Below are 19,304 nucleotides of genomic sequence, written 5' to 3' on the forward strand. Positions count from 1 at the left end.
AATTACCTATGATCATTAATTCTTAATTTCTAATCTGATAAAATAAAATAAAATAAAGTTTGGATGAAACTGTAGCAGTAAAATAACAACGTATATACAAATAATGTAAATATTTGTATAACTATTGAAATGATAATTTATTGTTTACACATATCCTATGTATTTATGTTTCACACACAATAAAGTATTGTGCTTGTGTCATTCACAGATTTGGGAAAATTAGATAGCTCATTTAGTAACATGTTTGGTGTTATGATGTTAAACATCATGGTCAAAAGAAATTGTCCACTGTATTGGTAATTGTTTTCTATCTTTTTTATATTACAAACACACGTGTTAACCATGTTCAGGAACAAAACAAAAAAAATAAAATAGATGACATGAAATAATCATCATGTTACATATTTAATTATTCAAATAAACGAATAACGTATTTACATACACTAAAAATGTGGGCCTATTTAGTGTTGCGCATTGAGAATGATAGTCACGGCGAGGCGAATGCAAATATAGTTATGGGCCAAGTAATCCAAAGCCATCAACAAATATCAAATCACATTAATTATTCTCAAAAAGTTACTCCCATCAAGTTTTAATAGTTAACAAAGAACATAACATGAATGCCAACAAGTGGCTTGCCTGTTATGGGAAAACTCGTGTGGGTTGTCTTCGCTAGATCCTTTTTACCTGTTAATGGTGAGCGTATTCGAAAACGAGGCTGGGGTGAATCCCGAGTGGTTACTAACACAGGAAATCTTTAATTACGAGCTCGACTTTTTATGGCGTATTGTTACCGGAGGAAAAGGATTAACCACTGTGTTCGGTTGTTACCGAAACATCTATACACGAGTGATTAATCTGCCACGATTAGAACGAGGCTTTGACGAGTTCTAATCGTGGCAGATTAATCACGAGTGTGTAGATTTAACGGTAAGAACCGAACACAGTGGTTAATCCTCTATATCTTGCCCAACCGATGGCACCCGTCACAAACAGATTCAAATCCAAGTTAATTATTCACCTGAAAAAAACATTTTTCAAAGTAGGGACATGCATCGGACATCAATTTTGTCACTGATGCGTTAAATTTGAAAATATCCTCCAAACCTTTTGAAAGCTTTACTGTGGCCTTGTATGTTGTAACCTTGATCAAACAACTTCCAAACAGGAGTTGAATGACGCTCTATGAAGTCTTCACAGAGTTGTATTTCAACCACAATAACATAAACGTCATGCTCTACTAAAGTAAAATGATATCGACCATTCCATTATCATTTCATTGTTTGTGGTTAAGAGGTCCTTCAAACTGATAAACAACAAGCAAGACAAAAAAAGCTTGTATAGCCAAAGTCAATGCACAATTACTCCATGATCATCAAAATATTTCAACTATGTGTCCGATTACAGAGGGCCCTGTGGACGTTCACGTTCGGTCCGCAACGTCTATCAATCCATTCAGAAGATGATACTGTCAGTGTGAAATTTGTGTTTTATACTCTGTATGAGAGGGTGTGCTTGTTATCCAGGAAGCCTGTCTTCATTCTGTTATATTCATGGAACTCGCTTCTGCGCAAGTTGTCTTCACACGATGGTCCGGTTGGTGATCTGCAAAAGGCGTACAGAAGGAACAGTGCCAATTTACCTCTACATTGTACATGGGTATGTCACCTTAAATACTAATTTAATCCATTATATATTATATCATTATCATTCCAAGACACGGCTTTGTATCATAGGTCGCTGGTCGTAAGAGCCGGCTGATGGGGATCAGGGGGTCATAACGTGGCATCATCCCCTTCAACCAGTCACTGTTTGTCTGGTTTAGACTCAATTACAGAATATAATGAAAGAGCAGCAATATTGCTGACCGCGAAGTTAAAGCAACATTCCTCCACTGGCACATTATGTTCAGTGTATATCCTGCAGCCTTATGTCGGTTATTTGGTTTAAAAACTACAAATAGGTATTCCTCCTCTGGAGTACTGTAGTTCAACATGTACCATGTGACAATTACAGCTTTACCAATATTGTCACTGCCAACGTTCCCTGGATTTTAAAAGGTATGTAAAGCATAAATGTGTTATGTTGAAAGGCATCATCAGAACATGATGTAATTGTGTAGCCCCGCCATCAGCAGATGTCAAATTAACCACCGCTCCTTACCTCTCCTTGTGAAGGAAGAAATTACAGGTCATGGCAACAGCTATGAAGATGAGGACCAGTCCCACACCAATGACCACGCCAACCATGATACGGGCATCTACCGCTGGAAATGCGAGAAATGATACAAATGTTCAATTCAAAGTGTTATTTGATCAGGTTAACAAAAGAGACAAAACCCTCTCCATTGTCAAAGGAAATCTCTGCCAGAGGTATTGTACGATTCAGACTATATCGTGAGCATGTGTTTATGATTCACTATCAAATATTGATGATAGCATGTGATCGCAAAAAGGTAAGTGTAGCATGCAAAGGCAAGTCAATTGTTCACCTGAAAAAAACGGTAACCCTAGGAACAACAAGGCAAGTGAATCGGACGTGATTTGGGGCAACGATGCGTTACACACATTAGTCTGGCTATGCCTGTCTGTCTCTGTGTGCGTGCGTGCATCCTTGCGTACATGTACGTGTGTGTGTTCATTAAAATGGCATTATAGTAGCTAAAGGCATATTCTCAAAAACACCCTTCAAAATTATAAGACCGCCTCCGTGGTCTAGTGGTAGAGCGTACGCCCGGAGAGCGGAAGATCCGGGGTTCGATCCCCGGCCGCGTCATACCAAAAGACGTTAATAGATGGTACTTGTTGTTACCATGTCTGGCGCTCGGCATTAAGGGGCTAAAACAAGGACTGGTCGGCTCGGAGTCAGTATACTGTGTCTGAGTGGGGTATTCATGTTAAACTGCAGCATGGTATCTCAGTGAGCTAGCACTATAAATCGGCATCAGTCCGGACTAGTACAATCAGCCACACAAACACACTCACACACGTACATGCACGTCGCTATATAAATGCAATAATCTTGGATGCGACGTTAAACCCCATTTCACCTCACCTCACCTCAAAATTCTAAATCATGCAATTTTTTTCCGGTACCGCCCTACCTCCCGACCGTTGACTTTACTACACAGCAGCTTTGAGAAGCGCAAATATGCATTTCCCATAACTGTGAGCCATAACTGGGGAATACAAAATAAAAGCAAAAAACAAGATCACTTGCATCATTGTCTAATTTTAGTTCCATCCACAGAAGCCCTGGGCATAAAGTGAAAAGATTGTCTCGCGATTATTTTTCATAAAAGAAAGAATTCTACGAGCATTTCACTGAGCTGTTTTCTATCATATACGAAAAACATTGGTCATCGCATACACCTTTTGTATTTTTAACTTGTCATGAATGCAATCGTATTGCAATGGGTCTACAATACCCCATTCTGCTAATTGATCTGTCTGTCGGTCCATGCCTCGATATATCGAATGTCCGGGTATCTCGAAGTTACCACACGGTCCAGCTAGGTTCGAGATACCACTGTTCGACTGTATCTGCCTGTTTCAAGATTGCCATAAAGACCTTGCTACTAATCCAATAAAAAAAACAATCTTCTCCATCTAAAATGTTTGTGTGCTCAATACACATTTTCATAAATGTTTAAATACTGAACACCGAGTACCAAATACCTACGTGGTTTTGGACAAGCCGGTAGGACACAACCTCTAAGTTGAGATTCATTGCGTGGCCCATAACAATCCTGCCCTCCACCCTGAGGCTCTGGATTATTGCAGTATCTATTCCTGCCCACCACTGAGGTTGCTGCAAGTCCACAGGACTCGGTGCAGGCAGGGCTGCTCCAGTCGGTCCATGATGACAGGCCACCATCAACTGTTTAAAAGATGTATATCTGTATTTACAGCCTACCGTCAAACTAGTTAAGATGAAAACTCTCCTTGTATACCATGCATTACAAGAACAAAACCAACATGAATGAATTCATTTTCATACATTCATCAATTTCCTTACAATTGTCATTCACGTACATGTATATCTTTATGCTTGCACTTTATGGGTATCATTAATAAGCGTTAGTAACAGTTCATTGAGGACATCCTTGGTCGGTGACCAATGCTACTGTTTCAGTGATCCTCAGATAAAGTTCATGCTATACTTAAGATGATTTTTTAAGGACATTGGATGATCTCCTCTCTATGCGTGACTTTAAGCAATACACTGGTACATGCTACAGCTTTAAGGCAAATGGAACTAATACTAACGATAACACTGTAATCTTGAAAATCAAGAAAGATTTATTTCCTGGATTTAATAGGGTACGGGTGATCGAGTGATGTAAGGCTTCCAGTGCATGTGTGACGTTTGGTACTTTTCCCATGATTATAATCGTTGCTCTATCATCACTACTCCTCAGCTCCTGTTTATAAATCCTGGGGGCTTATGATTATGCTTTCAGACTGTTGAAAACACAAATATTGTCTGCCACAAAAACGACATTGTTGCGGGGTGTTTTGCTTAAAACAAAGTATTTAGGCTCATAGCCTTCATAGTTTTGCAGATGTAGCTGAATAAAAAGATCTAGTCTCCAGCGCACACCGGAATATCAAATAGTCGGTCCCTTATGGAAAACAACGTCCTGATAGGCTGTCCTGTTTTATTGTAACTATATCTGTGCAATGAGTGACACCATAACGCCTACCTTTACAGTTACCAAGACCACAGTTTCTAGTCACATTTTCCTCATGGGGTCCTGTACAATTAGTTCCACCGTGCTGAGGAGTAGGGCTGTTGCAGTTTCTCCGGCGGTCACTGAATGTTGTGGCATTAACTCCACAGGTTACAGAACATGGCGCCATGTTCCACGGACTCCATGAACTGAAGCCGCCGTCAACTGAAATATCAGAAAACATTCAACAAAGCACACTATTTCGATTCGTGCCTATTTTGTATTAGCCACACAAACTGTCTCAGATTCCCACACGAATGATATGTTTGGTATTATTGACCTTAGTAAATTTCATGTATCAGTGGCACTGATATGGCTCTACAGGGTATATTGATGACAATTTATCAACAGCAGGATCAATGGTAATTTTGTTTTTGAGACTCTTACATCATGGGACCGCAACTGCACATGAAGATGTTGCAGTCATTGGAAATTGCTGACAGTGACGATGAACAACATTACCACACAATTCAGCTCTCCAGGGCTCAGGACATGATCTGAAACTTTCCCGAGTGACTATCATCAAACAGTAAACACACCAGCTACGGTTGGTGAGGCCATTTTCCGTTTTTAAAAAGCAAGACAAATTAGTGAGCGTGAGTTTTTCTAGCGAGTTACAATGGACACCGAGGTTGGATGCACACTAGTATCCATGTAGAATCCAACCCTCAGCATGACCCTCAGTGACATTGTTCCTCCACACCAAATCCTTATTCAGTTTGTCTACATCATCGCCACCTTTTCTTCAACATCTGAGTGAAGCGGTCTCATGGTCGTGACAAAGCATCTACAAAACCCTTGGATTCCATTTCTCAACCATTTTGTTATAAAATATTACTTTGACATGATGTGTTGGTATTGCAGGTTCGTGTCTCGGTTGCAACCCGTATTGTTTTGTAATCAGAACCTCCATTCTTGGGAACATGTTTTGTACAATATCGGATTCTAATCGCATTTGTGAGAGACTGGTACACTGGTACATGCTACAGCTTTAAGGCAAATGGAACTAACAATAACACTGTAATCTTGAAAACCAAGAAAGATTTATTTCCTGGATTTAATAGGGTACGGGTGATCGAGTGATGTAAGGCTTCCAGTGCATGTGTGACGTTTTGTACTTTTCCCATGATTATAATCGTTGCTCTATCATCACTACTCCTCAGCTCCTGTTTATATATCCTGGGCGCTTAATAATTATGCTTTCAGACTGTTGACAACACAAACATTGTCTGACCCAAAACCGCATTGTGTTTTGCTTAAAACAAAGTATTTAGGCTCATAGCCTTCATAGTTTTGCAGATGTAGCTGAATAAAAAGATCTAGTCTCCAGCGCACACCGGAATATCAAATAGTCGGTCCCTTATGGAAAACAACGTCCTGATAGGCTGTCCTGTTTTATTGTAACTATATCTGTGCAATGAGTGACACCATAACGCCTACCTTTACAGTTACCAAGACCACAGTTTCTAGTCACATTTTCCTCATGGGGTCCTGTACAATTAGTTCCACCGTGCTGAGGAGTAGGGCTGTTGCAGTTTCTCCGGCGGTCACTGAATGTTGTGGCATTAACTCCACAGGTTACAGAACATGGCGCCATGTTCCACGGACTCCATGAACTGAAGCCGCCGTCAACTGAAATATCAGAAAACATTCAACAAAGCACACTATTTCGATTCGTGCCTATTTTGTATTAGCCACACAAACTGTCTCAGATTCCCACACGAATGATATGTTTGGTATTATTGACCTTAGTAAATTTCATGTATCAGTGGCACTGATATGGCTCTACAGGGTATATTGATGACAATTTATCAACAGCAGGATCAATGGTAATTTTGTTTTTGAGACTCTTACATCATGCGACCGCAACTGCACATGAAGATGTTGCAGTCACTGGAAATTGCTGACGGTGACGCTGAACAACATTACCACACAATTCAGCTCTCCAGGGCTCAGGACATGATCTGAAACTTTCCCGAGTGACTATCATCAAACAGTAAACACACCAGCTAAGGTTGGTGAGGCCATTTTCCGTTTTTAAAAAGCAAGACAAATTAGTGAGCGTGAGTTTTTCTAGCGAGTTACAGTGGACACCGAGGTTGGATGCACACTAGTATCCATGTAGAATCCAACCCTCAGCATGACCCTCAGTGACATTGTTCCTCCACACCAAATCCTTATTCAGTTTGTCTACATCATCGCTACCTTTTCTTCAACATCTGAGTGAAGCGGTCTCATGGTCGTGACAAAGCATCTACAAAACCCTTGGATTCCATTTCTCAACCATTTTGTTATAAAATATTACTTTGACATGATGTGTTGGTATTGCAGGTTCGTGTCTCGGTTGCAACCCGTATTGTTTTGTAATCAGAACCTCCATTCTTGGGAACATGTTTTGTACAATATCGGGTTCTAATCGCATTTGTGAGAGCCTGGTACACTGGTACATGCTACAGCTTTAAGGCAAATGGAACTAACAATAACACTGTAATCTTGAAAACCAAGAAAGATTTATTTCCTGGATTTAATAGGGTACGGGTGATCGAGTGATGTAAGGCTTCCAGTGCATGTGTGACGTTTGGTACTTTTCCCATGATTATAATCGTTGCTCTATCATCACTACTCCTCAGCTCCTGTTTATATATCCTGGGGGCTTAATAATTATGCTTTCAGACTGTTGACAACACAAACATTGTCTGACCCAAAACCGCATTGTGTTTTGCTTAAAACAAAGTATTTAGGCTCATAACCTTCATAGTTTTGCAGATGTAGCTGAATAAAAAGATCTAGTCTCCAGCGCACACCGGAATATCAAATAGTCGGTCCCTTATGGAAAACAACGTCCTGATAGGCTGTCCTGTTTTATTGTAACTATATCTGTGCAATGAGTGACACCATAACGCCTACCTTTACAGTTACCAAGACCACAGTTTCTAGTCACATTTTCCTCATGGGGTCCTGTACAATTAGTTCCACCGTGCTGAGGAGTAGGGCTGTTGCAGTTTCTCCGGCGGTCACTGAATGTTGTGACATTAACTCCACAGGTTACAGAACATGGCGCCATGTTCCACGGACTCCATGAACTGAAGCCGCCGTCAACTGAAATATCAGAAAACATTCAACAAAGCACACTATTTCGATTCGTGCCTATTTTGTATTAGCCACACAAACTGTCTCAGATTCCCACACGAATGATATGTTTGGTATTATTGACCTTAGTAAATTTTATGTATCAGTGGCACTGATATGGCTCTACAGGGTATATTGATGACAATTTATCAACAGCAGGATCAAAGGTAATTTTGTTTTTGAGACTCTTACATCATGGGACCGCAACTGCACATGAAGATGTTGCAGTCACTGGAAATTGCTGACAGTGACGATGAACAACATTACCACACAATTCAGCTCTCCAGGGCTCAGGACATGATCTGAAACTTTCCCGAGTGACTATCATCAAACAGTAAACACACCAGCTAAGGTTGGTGAGGCCATTTTCCGTTTTTAAAAAGCAAGACAAATTAGTGAGCGTGAGTTATTCTAGCGAGTTACAATGGACACCGAGGTTGGATGCACACTAGTATCCATGTAGAATCCAACCCTCAGCATGACCCTCAGTGACATTGTTCCTCCACACCAAATCCTTATTCAGTTTGTCTACATCATCGCCACCTTTTCTTCAACATCTGAGTGAAGCGGTCTCATGGTCGTGGCAAAGCATCTACAAAACCCTTGGATTCCATTTCTCAACCATTTTGTTATAAAATATTACTTTGACATGATGTGTTGGTATTGCAGGTTCGTGTCTCGGTTGCAACCCGTATTGTTTTGTAATCAGAACCTCCATTCTTGGGAACATGTTTTGTACAATATCGGGTTCTAATCGCATTTGTGAGAGACTGGTACACTGGTACATGCTACAGCTTTAAGGCAAATGGAACTAACAATAACACTGTAATCTTGAAAACCAAGAAAGATTTATTTCCTGGATTTAATAGGGTACGGGTGATCGAGTGATGTAAGGCTTCCAGTGCATGTGTGACGTTTGGTACTTTTCCCATGATTATAATCGTTGCTCTATCATCACTACTCCTCAGCCCCTGTTTATATATTCTGGGGGCTTAATAATTATGCTTTCAGACTGTTGACAACACAAACATTGTCTGACCCAAAACCGCATTGTGTTTTGCTTAAAACAAAGTATTTAGGCTCATAGCCTTCATAGTTTTGCAGATGTAGCTGAATAAAAAGATCTAGTCTCCAGCGCACACCGGAATATCAAATAGTCGGTCCCTTATGGAAAACAACGTCCTGATAGGCTGTCCTGTTTTATTGTAACTATATCTGTGCAATGAGTGACACCATAACGCCTACCTTTACAGTTACCAAGACCACAGTTTCTAGTCACATTTTCCTCATGAGGTCCTGTACAATTAGTTCCACCGTGCTGAGGAGTAGGGCTGTTGCAGTTTCTCCGGCGGTCACTGAATGTTGTGGCATTAACTCCACAGGTTACAGAACATGGCGCTGTGTTCCACGGACTCCATGAACTGAAGCCACCGTCAACTGAAATATTAGAAAACATTCAACAAAGCACACTATTTCATTTCGTGCCTATTTTGTATTAGCCACACAAACTGTCTCAGATTCCCACACGACTGGTATGTTTGGAAATTGCTGACGGTGACGCCGAACAACATTACCACACAATTCAGCTCTCCGGGGCTCAGGACATGATCTGAAACTTTCTCGAGTGACTATCACCAAACAGTAAACATACCAGCCAAGGTTGGTAAGGCCAGTTTTTTAAAAACAAGCATGACAAATTAGTGAGCGTGAGGTTTTCTAGCGAGTTACAATGGAATCCAACCCTCAGCATGACCCTCAATCAAATTGTTCCTCCACACCAAATCCTTATTCAGTTTGTCTACATCACCGCCACCTTTTCTTCAACAACTGAGTGAAACGGTCTGATGGTCGCGGCAAACCAACAACAAAACCCTTGGGTTCCATTCCTCAACATTTTTTCTGATAAAATCTTACTTGGACATGATATGTTGGTATTGCAGGTTCGTGGCTCGATTTCAACCCGTTTTCCTTTGCAATCAAAACCTCCATTCTTGGGAACAGGGTTTGTGCAATCTCGTGTTCTGGTCACATTTGTGAGAGACTGTCCACATGTCACTGGGCAAGACCACATTGTCCATTCCGACAGACCTCCGTCAACTGAAGCTAAAGTTCATTTGGCTTTACATTGGATTATGTTGCAAAATAGTGCCTCGGCTATCTAACTCACCTGAAGATCTCGACTGCAAATGCCAGAGAACAATCTACCGAAACAAATTACCCTAAAAGGCAAAAATAGCTGTGAATAGACACGGAAAATAAAAAAAACAGGTTCTCGCTAAGTAGGGAAATTGCCAACGGTCACATCCATCTGGAAATAAATGTTCATTTTTCATCCACTCTACTTGGTATCGTTTTATTCATTTGATTCATCTACACAAATAACAATCTAAGACATGACATATTTTGGTGAGAAACACACACGGGTACGACCCACTCAACTTCATCATTATCACGTTGGGACAGTATTTAGTGACATCAGTGACAAGAATGATGTCCGATGTAATTCCCTATTTTGACTTACAATATATTGCCGTTTTTGGTCAGGTGAACTATTGACTTGCCTTTGCATTTGATTGTAACGGATGCCACCGGTTGGGCAGGATATACTAAAAGGTATACTAAATAATGTTCTATGTGATATTTACTATGACAATTACAAGTGTAGTACAGGAAATGAATTAGAGAGAGCCTTTTTAACAGTACGTTCACAGCATGTTAGCATGATGTGATAGGAAAGAACAGATTTGTCCACGTTTTAGATGATTTCCACTTTGGTGAAACCCACAAACGCTGGTATTGTGCTTACAAACCCAGAAACATAATCAGGACTAACCTGGAAAGCAACTTCTGTGCCTTTCTTTTAGGTTCGCCTAGAAGCAGTAAATGTGTCATCCAGTTATTGGGGGGCTGCCGGGTAGCCTTATGGTTAAAGCGTTCGCTCGTCTCGCTGAAGACCCGGGTGTGATTCCCGATATGGGTATAATGTGTGAAGCCCATTTCTGGTGTCCCTCGCTGTGATATTGCTGGAATATTGCTAAAAGCAGCGTAATACCAATCTCACTCACTCCAGTAATTGGTATGACATCTCTAACCCCTAGAAATTCCTCTCCGATCTGGAAATCGCCACAGATAGCATCATATTTCAATAAACAAGTTTTCCCAACTGCTTGACCAACAGCTAACACACAATATGACATACATACAGGATGTAGGTCACTTCATTATATGAAAATGGTGTACACTATCGTAATATTGTACACTACATCAGTATATTGTTCATATACCATTATATTTTGTACGTAAAACAACATAAATATTAAAGAGTATTACAGGTCGAAACTTGGTGCTTCTCTACTTGTGAAGTGTGACATCTTACGTCATAATCGTGATTTGATGTTCAGCTAAACCTTGTAAGGTTTCCTTTATTAAGGTTGTGGTTCCACTCAGTAATCTATGCCTTACATGTTTAATTTGGTCGTGGTAGAATTAGGAGATACTGCCTGTTGATTGAGGGCGTTCCATTTCACATTCAAACCTTTCCATGCACACTTAGTTCTAAATTCAATTTATCACTGGCAAATCTATAGGTAACACTTATGAAACATGTAACATATATGAGACCACTGTGAAACATTCAACTGACTGTAAATGAGGAAATATGCTTGGATCACAGTTACATATATTTTTTTTAAATGTTTTTGATTTGTTTGTATATTTGTTGTTAAATGCTGCGCTCAGCAATATTCCAGCTCTAAGAACTTGTAAATAATCTGGACCAGATAATACAGTAATTGATATTGCAAGCAACGATCCATGCCATCAGGGTTCGAGTGATTGAGTGAGTTGGATTTAACGCCGCTTTTACAAGTATTCCAGTTATATCACGGCGTGTCAGCTTAATGTGGGAGGAAAGCCCAAAGTGATGCAGGTCTCAGACGTTTACCACTTCGGTGAAACCCACGAGCACGGGTATGGTGCTGACAAACCTAGAAACATAATTGGGGCGAACCGGGATTCGAACCCACCATCATAGGTTTCTGACGTGTTCGGGGTACGATGACATGCAGTCAACAAAAATACCAAACCTGACCACCCGACCCATGTAGTCGCCTCGTACAACCATCATAGCTGTCTTGCAATTCTAACCCGGAATTCCCGTGGGTCTCCTCAAAGGTGTTCTCCTGTCTGTTGTCTATTCAATGGTTAACAACAGAAAAGTGACGAGAAGACATTTTATTGTGTTAACATCCTGCATCAGGAACATTAGCAGATATAGTAAATTGTTGAAAGCAACTTGTTTGATATTTGAGAAAATTTCTTTCAAAAAGACTTAGAAAATGAAACAAAATAATAAGAACACACACTTTATGGCATCTTCTCTTCGCTGATAACTCGATACTTCGATATGATACACCAGAAAAACTATAGGACTTTATGATGTTTGCATTGAAAATTATCAATAATGAAAAGACTGCTATTATTTTTGGATATGAAGGATGTCATGGGTGCACATTGAATTGGTCAATAGCGGACATGACAGAAAATATAATTCTTTTGGAATTGTAATCTCTTGTAGGAAAGGGACAGAGAACATATCACATGCTTTGCAGTCAGATGTGAATCCAAATGTAGGCTGCAGCCATTTGAGGCATTTGTGGAACCACACGTTTCTAATAAATGTAAGATATGAGGAACAGAATCCATTTTGTTGTAATACGTTAGCAAATACGGTAGATATGTTTTCATACAAAAACATGTTGATAAGATGTCTTTTTTTAGAAAACACAAAATTTGGTGTGCAGAGCTGAACTGTGACTCTTTCCCTATTTTTTAGAGACATTAATGGAAATGTGAAATGTTACTGTCTTACTTGCATATGGCCAATATTGTTTGTAAAATGTTTTCAATGAAAGTGTTAATATGGCCCAAAACAGCACTGGTTAGTATTATATATCTTTGATAAACATGGAATTAGACAAGCGCCTCCACAACCATTTCACATAAATGACATGTATCAACAACAGTTATAAACTAAATAAACTGAAAAATGACAAAAATTTCAATATCTGCATCATTTAACAGAAGAAAAAACATACTTTTGTACTAAAATTATAGTTTTATGAAACGATACATGCATATTCCAACCTGTTAATGTAGGATGGTACATATTAATAAGTAGAATGTAATGCTCGTAGCATTTTCAATTTCCACATGCGTTAATCTGTTTTGTAAATATATCCTACAATCAGCATTTTACTGTTCCTCACTTTGCTTTTTTTTCAAAAGAGGATGACGATCCAAACTGAGCTTCTATGTTGGCCACTTGGTCTAATGGAGTATGATAGGCACTTGTGCTCTACAGTGTCCAGCTATGTGATGTGAGTGATTGGGCTGGGGTATCATGTCACGTGATTTTGCTAGAATTTCTATATAGGGCCTAAGAATATGTAAGCAGATTGTATTTCGCGAAATAGATTTGTAGTAATGGCAGATTTTCTTGAAAAACATACTCAAGCTTCACAATAACTGTTCAATAAAACCACAGCCCCCTGATTGACAAGTCAGAATCGAGGCTTTTTCAGGTTAGAATGCCATGTATGTACAACAGTCACATCTATTGTCTGTTAAATGCCAGTGAGTATTCTTGACTACACCTGACTATCCCCACATATTGATTGTTTGTATCTTTCTAGATCTGTGCCCACATGCGATCGATGTTTATGAACCCGATAACAATCATATATTGTTATGAAAGAAATATCTTCAGAAACTTCACTGAACATTGTGATAGCTTTGTCGGGTGCGAGGAGTAAGGATGATTTATTTGTAAAATCCGCGGACAGTTATTGAGAGCACTGAGTATGCTATTGTCTAGCTCTTGGACAAGATTGATGACATCTTTTGTGATGAATTCAAAAGACATACATGGTATGAACAGGGAACATTTTACGGGATGTTAGAAAGTGTAAGTGCAAACATTGTACTTGTGCATCAGAAGATCTTCAACAAATGTCTTCATTGCCATATCATTCTATATCATATTGATGGATGTCACAAGCTCACTTGCTTCAGTATGTTGTCATATCAACTAACGTACTTAAGGTACCAAGGTGTAGCAGCAAAAATGTGCTTTATCGTTTCAGAGGCATTTCTTAGAAGTTGACGGGTGACAAAGTAGACCATGGTTTATGGATCACAACTCCTTTTACATTGTAACAAAGAAAGATATATATATTAAGTATTGTGTACTTTGAAAAATTGATTTTTACCAAAGAGGTTAGCGTGCATAGATTATGTCTTGTCCCCGACACGAAGTTGACAGGTGGTGATATATCTGTAATTATGTTCAAATCAACGTTAAACTGAAATGTGTTTCTTTGTCGTTTAGCAATATTCCAGCTATGCGACAGCGGCCTGTAAGTAATCGAGTCTGGAACAGACAATCCTCAAAAATAGACACAATAGAATGACGCAACACAATCGGAACGGGCACCACGCATGTCTTCATGTTAGAATTGATTTAGTATGAAACGTCTTACCCTTTTCACTAACATCTGGTGTCATCATATTTTTTCAGTGGTTTGCCAATTACGTCAAATGGAATCTGTTTCGGCGGATAATCAAGACTGGTTATTTTCTTCCATTGAAATGTTATGTTTGATAACGTTGTTTAAACCATAATGTTGTCACAGAAACACACAAATTGTTTACTTCTTATCCCAGAGAGATAAGTTAGGACATTTTGTGTTACTTTTGGATAAGACCGCATTCAGCAATGTTCCAGCTAAATGACGTCTGTCTATAAGCAATCCAGTCTGCATCAGATAATCCAGTGATTATGTGCGGTGATCCGCTTAATTGCTATACGATAACGTGTAATTTACAAGTCAGCGAGCCTCACCCTCTATCCATTTAGTTGCCTCCTGCGACAAGCATAGGTTGCGTGGGCCTACCTTCTTACCCGGAGTCACGGCTGTAAATAGTTTGACTATAACTGGAACTGTACAAATGTTTCACTAACCTTGCGCTGACGAAATCTGAACTAACGCACACAAAATCCAAAACGTTCCATGTTCCAATGGCACCATCTCAATGCAGAGTATTGACTACTTCCACCATTTCAGACGGAGGGAACATGACAAAATAACACAGATTAAGTTCAGCACGTTCAGATCTTGCATAAGCCTTTGTCAGCCTTGTCAAGTAAAATGTTTCAAATGTTTCACAAGCAACATATAACGTTGTGTGAGCATTGTGTCCATTGTGAATAGTCGTCATATTGCTTCATTCAACGCTCCCAGTCACGTATGTGCTAATAACATTCACTCCTTTTCAGATACTGCTGGCAAAGAAATACATACGACCATTGGTCTTTGCACACTAATGCATGTACCCATGTATATGTACACAAACACGGTCCTTTGTGTGACAAATGTATTTTCAGTTGCAGACGTTCAGTTGTTAAGAAATGTAAAACGCATTTGCCGCTACGGCGGGGTAGCCCAGTGGTTCAAGCGTCTCCCCTTCGCGGCGTAATCTCAGTTCGATGCCAACCTTATATTTAAGTTCTGGATAACGCTAATAGCTCTTCCCCCGTGTGGACCCGGGGTAGAATGTGTCGTAAAAGGCGACCAAATTGGGCAGCCTGTTTGCCGTGCGTTGCGCCCCTGTGTCGGCGGAGGACGGGAGTCTGGTGGGTGAGGGACCTTGTTCCAGGAATAGCGTTCCTTTGCCCAACACACCACTTTGACCCTTACTTCGCCTAGACGCGTGGTAGGATGGACCCGGTCCTATTAATCGGCTGGTCACGCCAAGCCCTGTGCATCAATATTGTATTGCACAATTTAGTCTAATTATTGAAATTATTAGTCAAAATGTTGAAATGATTTCTTGTCTTGGCCAATTGATATAATGTTGAAATTGAAATGGATACTTTCAAGTATGTAATTTGCCTAGAGTCCTATGCCCAGAAGGCGGTGGCTCATGGGCCAATCTGGTGGGAAAATTAATCTTTTAGTTTTTCTGTTTTGAGTATATCATCCTTGGTGCTGCAAGTCGGGGATCGACTTGCATTTAGCATTGTCTTTATGATTCTCCATGGTGGGTGGGGAGCTCGGATGATGAAAACCTAAACACTAAACATGGATTACGAAACCCCCCTTAAGAAAACCAAACGTCCACTTGACACTGATCATGATACCGAATTTAGACCATCCAAACACATTGACTACTGGCCACGTTTCCTGGTTATTGAGACACCTGACAAGACGCCTCTTAAATTGTTTGCAATATCCAAGGGTAATCAAGGAATCGCAGGCGAGGTAACCACATCAAAAGATTGCGATCAGGTGCTATCCTCATAGAATGGAACAGGAAATCACAATCTTCAAACCTCTTGTCAACAGTGGCGTTTGTTGGAGTCCCTGTTTTGATCTCTGCTCACTGGACACTGAACACCAGCAAAGCTATTGTGAGAGACAGGGATCGATTATTCAGTGACATAGATGAAATTGATATTGTTTCCGAAATGGAGGATTAAGGAGTCATCTAGGTTAAAAGGTTCACGACCCGCAAGAACAACGAAACTCAACGAACCAATACTTTTCTCTTTTCTTTTTTCTTCCCCGACAGCTCCAAAATCTATAAAGGCAGGTCACTGCAATATAAACGTTGATACTTACATCCCAAACCCTTTGCGATGTTTCAAATGCCAAAAATATGGCCATGGTGTTAACATCTGGACCTCTTCTGTTGCACGTGTTCACTGTAGTGAGAATACCCATAACAGAAGATTGTGACAGCAACTTCAAAAAATGTACCAACTGTTCAGGAAACCATTCTTCATTCTCAAAAGACTGTCCTATCTGGAAGCAACAGATGGAGATAAACAAAATTAAATTCACCCGAAACCTCTGTTTTGCTGAAGCCAAAAAACTTGTCATCCAAACACCAGAATTAAATTAAATTTATGCGTCCGTAACCAGAACGCCAGCTGATTCAAAAACAGACAAATTTCCACTCTAGTCCATGAGCCAGACCCCTGAATTTTATTGTTGACTACAAAATAGGGGGACAAATTTCAGTTGTGGTTTTCAGATAGCCTGATGTCTATACCACATGAAATCACGTGATGGACATCCCATATGTCCAGTTAAATGTCATTTTGGCCGCCATTTTCAAGATGGCCGCCATTTTTTTCAATTTGCTCCAAATGTCAGAAATAAGCATGGAATATAGAGTTTACAATTCCTAGACACATTTTTGTGAAACGAAATGTGTCATGCACTTAATTCCACACATTTTGATATACAATTTGTAGGGTTTTGTGTGATAAATGTTCCCTGTTATCAAATTATCTGTAAGAACGTCTTCAACACAATGCCAAACAGACCTAACATGGGTTAACTCAGATCATCCTGAAGTCTTCTCGACTGAACAGTCCACTCAGACTGCAGAACTACCTCAAGGTGACTCACAATTATCTTATGTCTTTCAGGACCAATCATCACCTCAGTCAGCTCCAAAACCTCAAACCAAAGGGAAACAAGGTGCTACAAGCAAAGGCAAACCTGCAACAGAATCGTCAAGAAAATAACAAAGTGACAGACCCTCAAAAGGATCGAAGAACCAGATCCAAATATTTAACAAATTTGGATCCCTCGAGGACATGGATGTGTCCGAAAACATCCAACATAGGGCACACAGCTTGTCGACCACAAAGAAAGTACGGGGAAGATCTCCCGCCAATCCACCGAAGAGATAGTGTCTTCAAATAATATTATACAGTGTAATTGTAGAGGACTGAAGACCAATTTTAATAAATAACATCTATTCGTCCAAGATTTTAAACCATCAACGGTCTGCTTACAAGAAACGTATCTAAAGTAGAACTTCAACTTACGTCAGTTCAATGCATATCAGTTTTTCCCCTCTAGGTAATAGGGCAACTGGAGGCTCTTAAATCATTGTAAGGCATGATGTCACCCTTAGCCATGTTATACTCAGTACTGATCTTCAAGCAGTTGCAGTTAGACTTACTTTGAACGTTGCTTTTATTCTGTGTTCACTGTATATTCCGCCTTCATCAGCTCTCCAGCAGTCTGATCGTCAAGCTCTATATGATGAAATCCCTAAACCCAGTGTGATCATGGGCGATCTAAATGGCCACAACCCACTCTGGGGTGGTACACACACCAACAATAAAGGTAAAATAATTGAAGAGTTCCTCACTAATAATGACATGTGCATATTTAGTGATGATTCCAACAGTTACCGACACCCTGCAACTGGCACCTTCTCTTCTCTGGATCTATATGTAACTCACGCCAATCTACTCACAAATTTGAATGGTCAGTACACAATAATCTTTGTGGAAGTGACCATTTCCAGACTATCATTAGAGCAATTAATCCATCTGATAATCCACCTTCAACTAGATGGAATTTTACAAAGGCTAACTGGACTTTGTTTCAATCATTATCCACAAGTAAGCTCATTCCTGGGTGTTTCAGTGATGATGCTGATCTTATTCAGGTTTTTACTGACGTTTTAAAAGAAATTGCTGGTGAATGAATACTAAAGTTCTCTACAAATCCACATATACGAAAACCAAGGTTTAACACCGATTGTAACCAAGCTAGGAAAGCTAGGAAAAGGCAGAGAAGTACTTCCGTCATCATCCAACTGTCTATAATTTAAATAAATTTTAAATTTTAAATGCAAAAGCTCGTCGTACGTTCAAACAAAATAAACGTCAGTCTTGGCGGAACTATGTTTCTTAAATAAATTCACGTACGCCAATGTCTAAGGTTTGGAATATGGTTCAAAGAATAAAAGGTAAAGGTTCCAAATTTAGTGTCCGCCATCTTCAAGAGGGTGACACATTACTAACTGATAAATCTGAAATAGCTAATAAATTAGGAGAAACTTTAACTCAACATTCTTCATCATCATATTATGTACCAAAATTTCATAATTTTAAAGACCAAAACAGTCAAGGGCTATGTAGATATATTTTTATATTTCCTGATGATTGATGTGGTCTATTGAGAAATTTCCAAAACGTTCTACTATCATTAATAATTTTATGAATGTTTCCGTGATCTCTTTGCCACACAAATGGCGTTTATCTTGACATCTTTTCTTATATTCGTCTCTGTACGTTAAAATTCAGTTTAAGTGTTCCAGCTTCATGATCAGGGCGAAATTTTTGTAAGTAATCATACATATATTCTTTTTTTTCCTTAACATATTCTTTGTAAAACCGCTTGGCTTGTTTATGTTTGAGGTATATATTAGCTTAATTATAGAATCCGCAGATTGATAAGAAATACACTGAACACAGCTTCAATAACGTTCTACCATAAGAGTTAACTTGTGTACCCTTAGTAACTCTTTCTGGACAAAAACGGTTCTTTAGAAAAGCTGGGTAAGAGCAACACAC

At 39.6% G+C, this 19,304-nt stretch overlaps 1 protein-coding gene across 3 annotated transcripts; it reads right to left on the reverse strand.

Annotated features, from left to right (window-relative positions):
- Nucleotides 1-938: 938 nt before the first annotated feature.
- LOC139462260 (coadhesin-like) lies at nucleotides 939-15,013 on the reverse strand. 3 transcript variants are annotated; one of them, XM_071243858.1, is made up of 9 exons: nucleotides 14,883-15,013; nucleotides 9,776-9,964; nucleotides 9,107-9,298; nucleotides 7,640-7,831; nucleotides 6,173-6,364; nucleotides 4,706-4,897; nucleotides 3,682-3,879; nucleotides 2,164-2,266; nucleotides 939-1,605 (listed from the first exon to the last, which is right to left on the reverse strand). In XM_071243858.1, the coding sequence occupies exons 1-9, from the start codon at nucleotides 14,947-14,949 to the stop codon at nucleotides 1,491-1,493; spliced, it is 1,440 nt and encodes a 479-aa protein (XP_071099959.1). In that variant the 5' UTR covers nucleotides 14,950-15,013; the 3' UTR covers nucleotides 939-1,490. The 3 variants fall into 3 exon arrangements, with proteins under 3 accessions (XP_071099959.1, XP_071099960.1, XP_071099961.1); XM_071243859.1 differs by lacking the exon at nucleotides 9,776-9,964; XM_071243860.1 differs by lacking the exon at nucleotides 9,107-9,298.
- Between the last annotated feature and the right edge of the window lie 4,291 nt (nucleotides 15,014-19,304).

The sequence above is a fragment of the Haliotis cracherodii genome, unplaced genomic scaffold, assembly GCF_022045235.1.
Source record: "Haliotis cracherodii isolate W230 unplaced genomic scaffold, xgHalCrac1.p SCAF_15, whole genome shotgun sequence".
NCBI lineage: Eukaryota > Metazoa > Mollusca > Gastropoda > Lepetellida > Haliotidae > Haliotis > Haliotis cracherodii.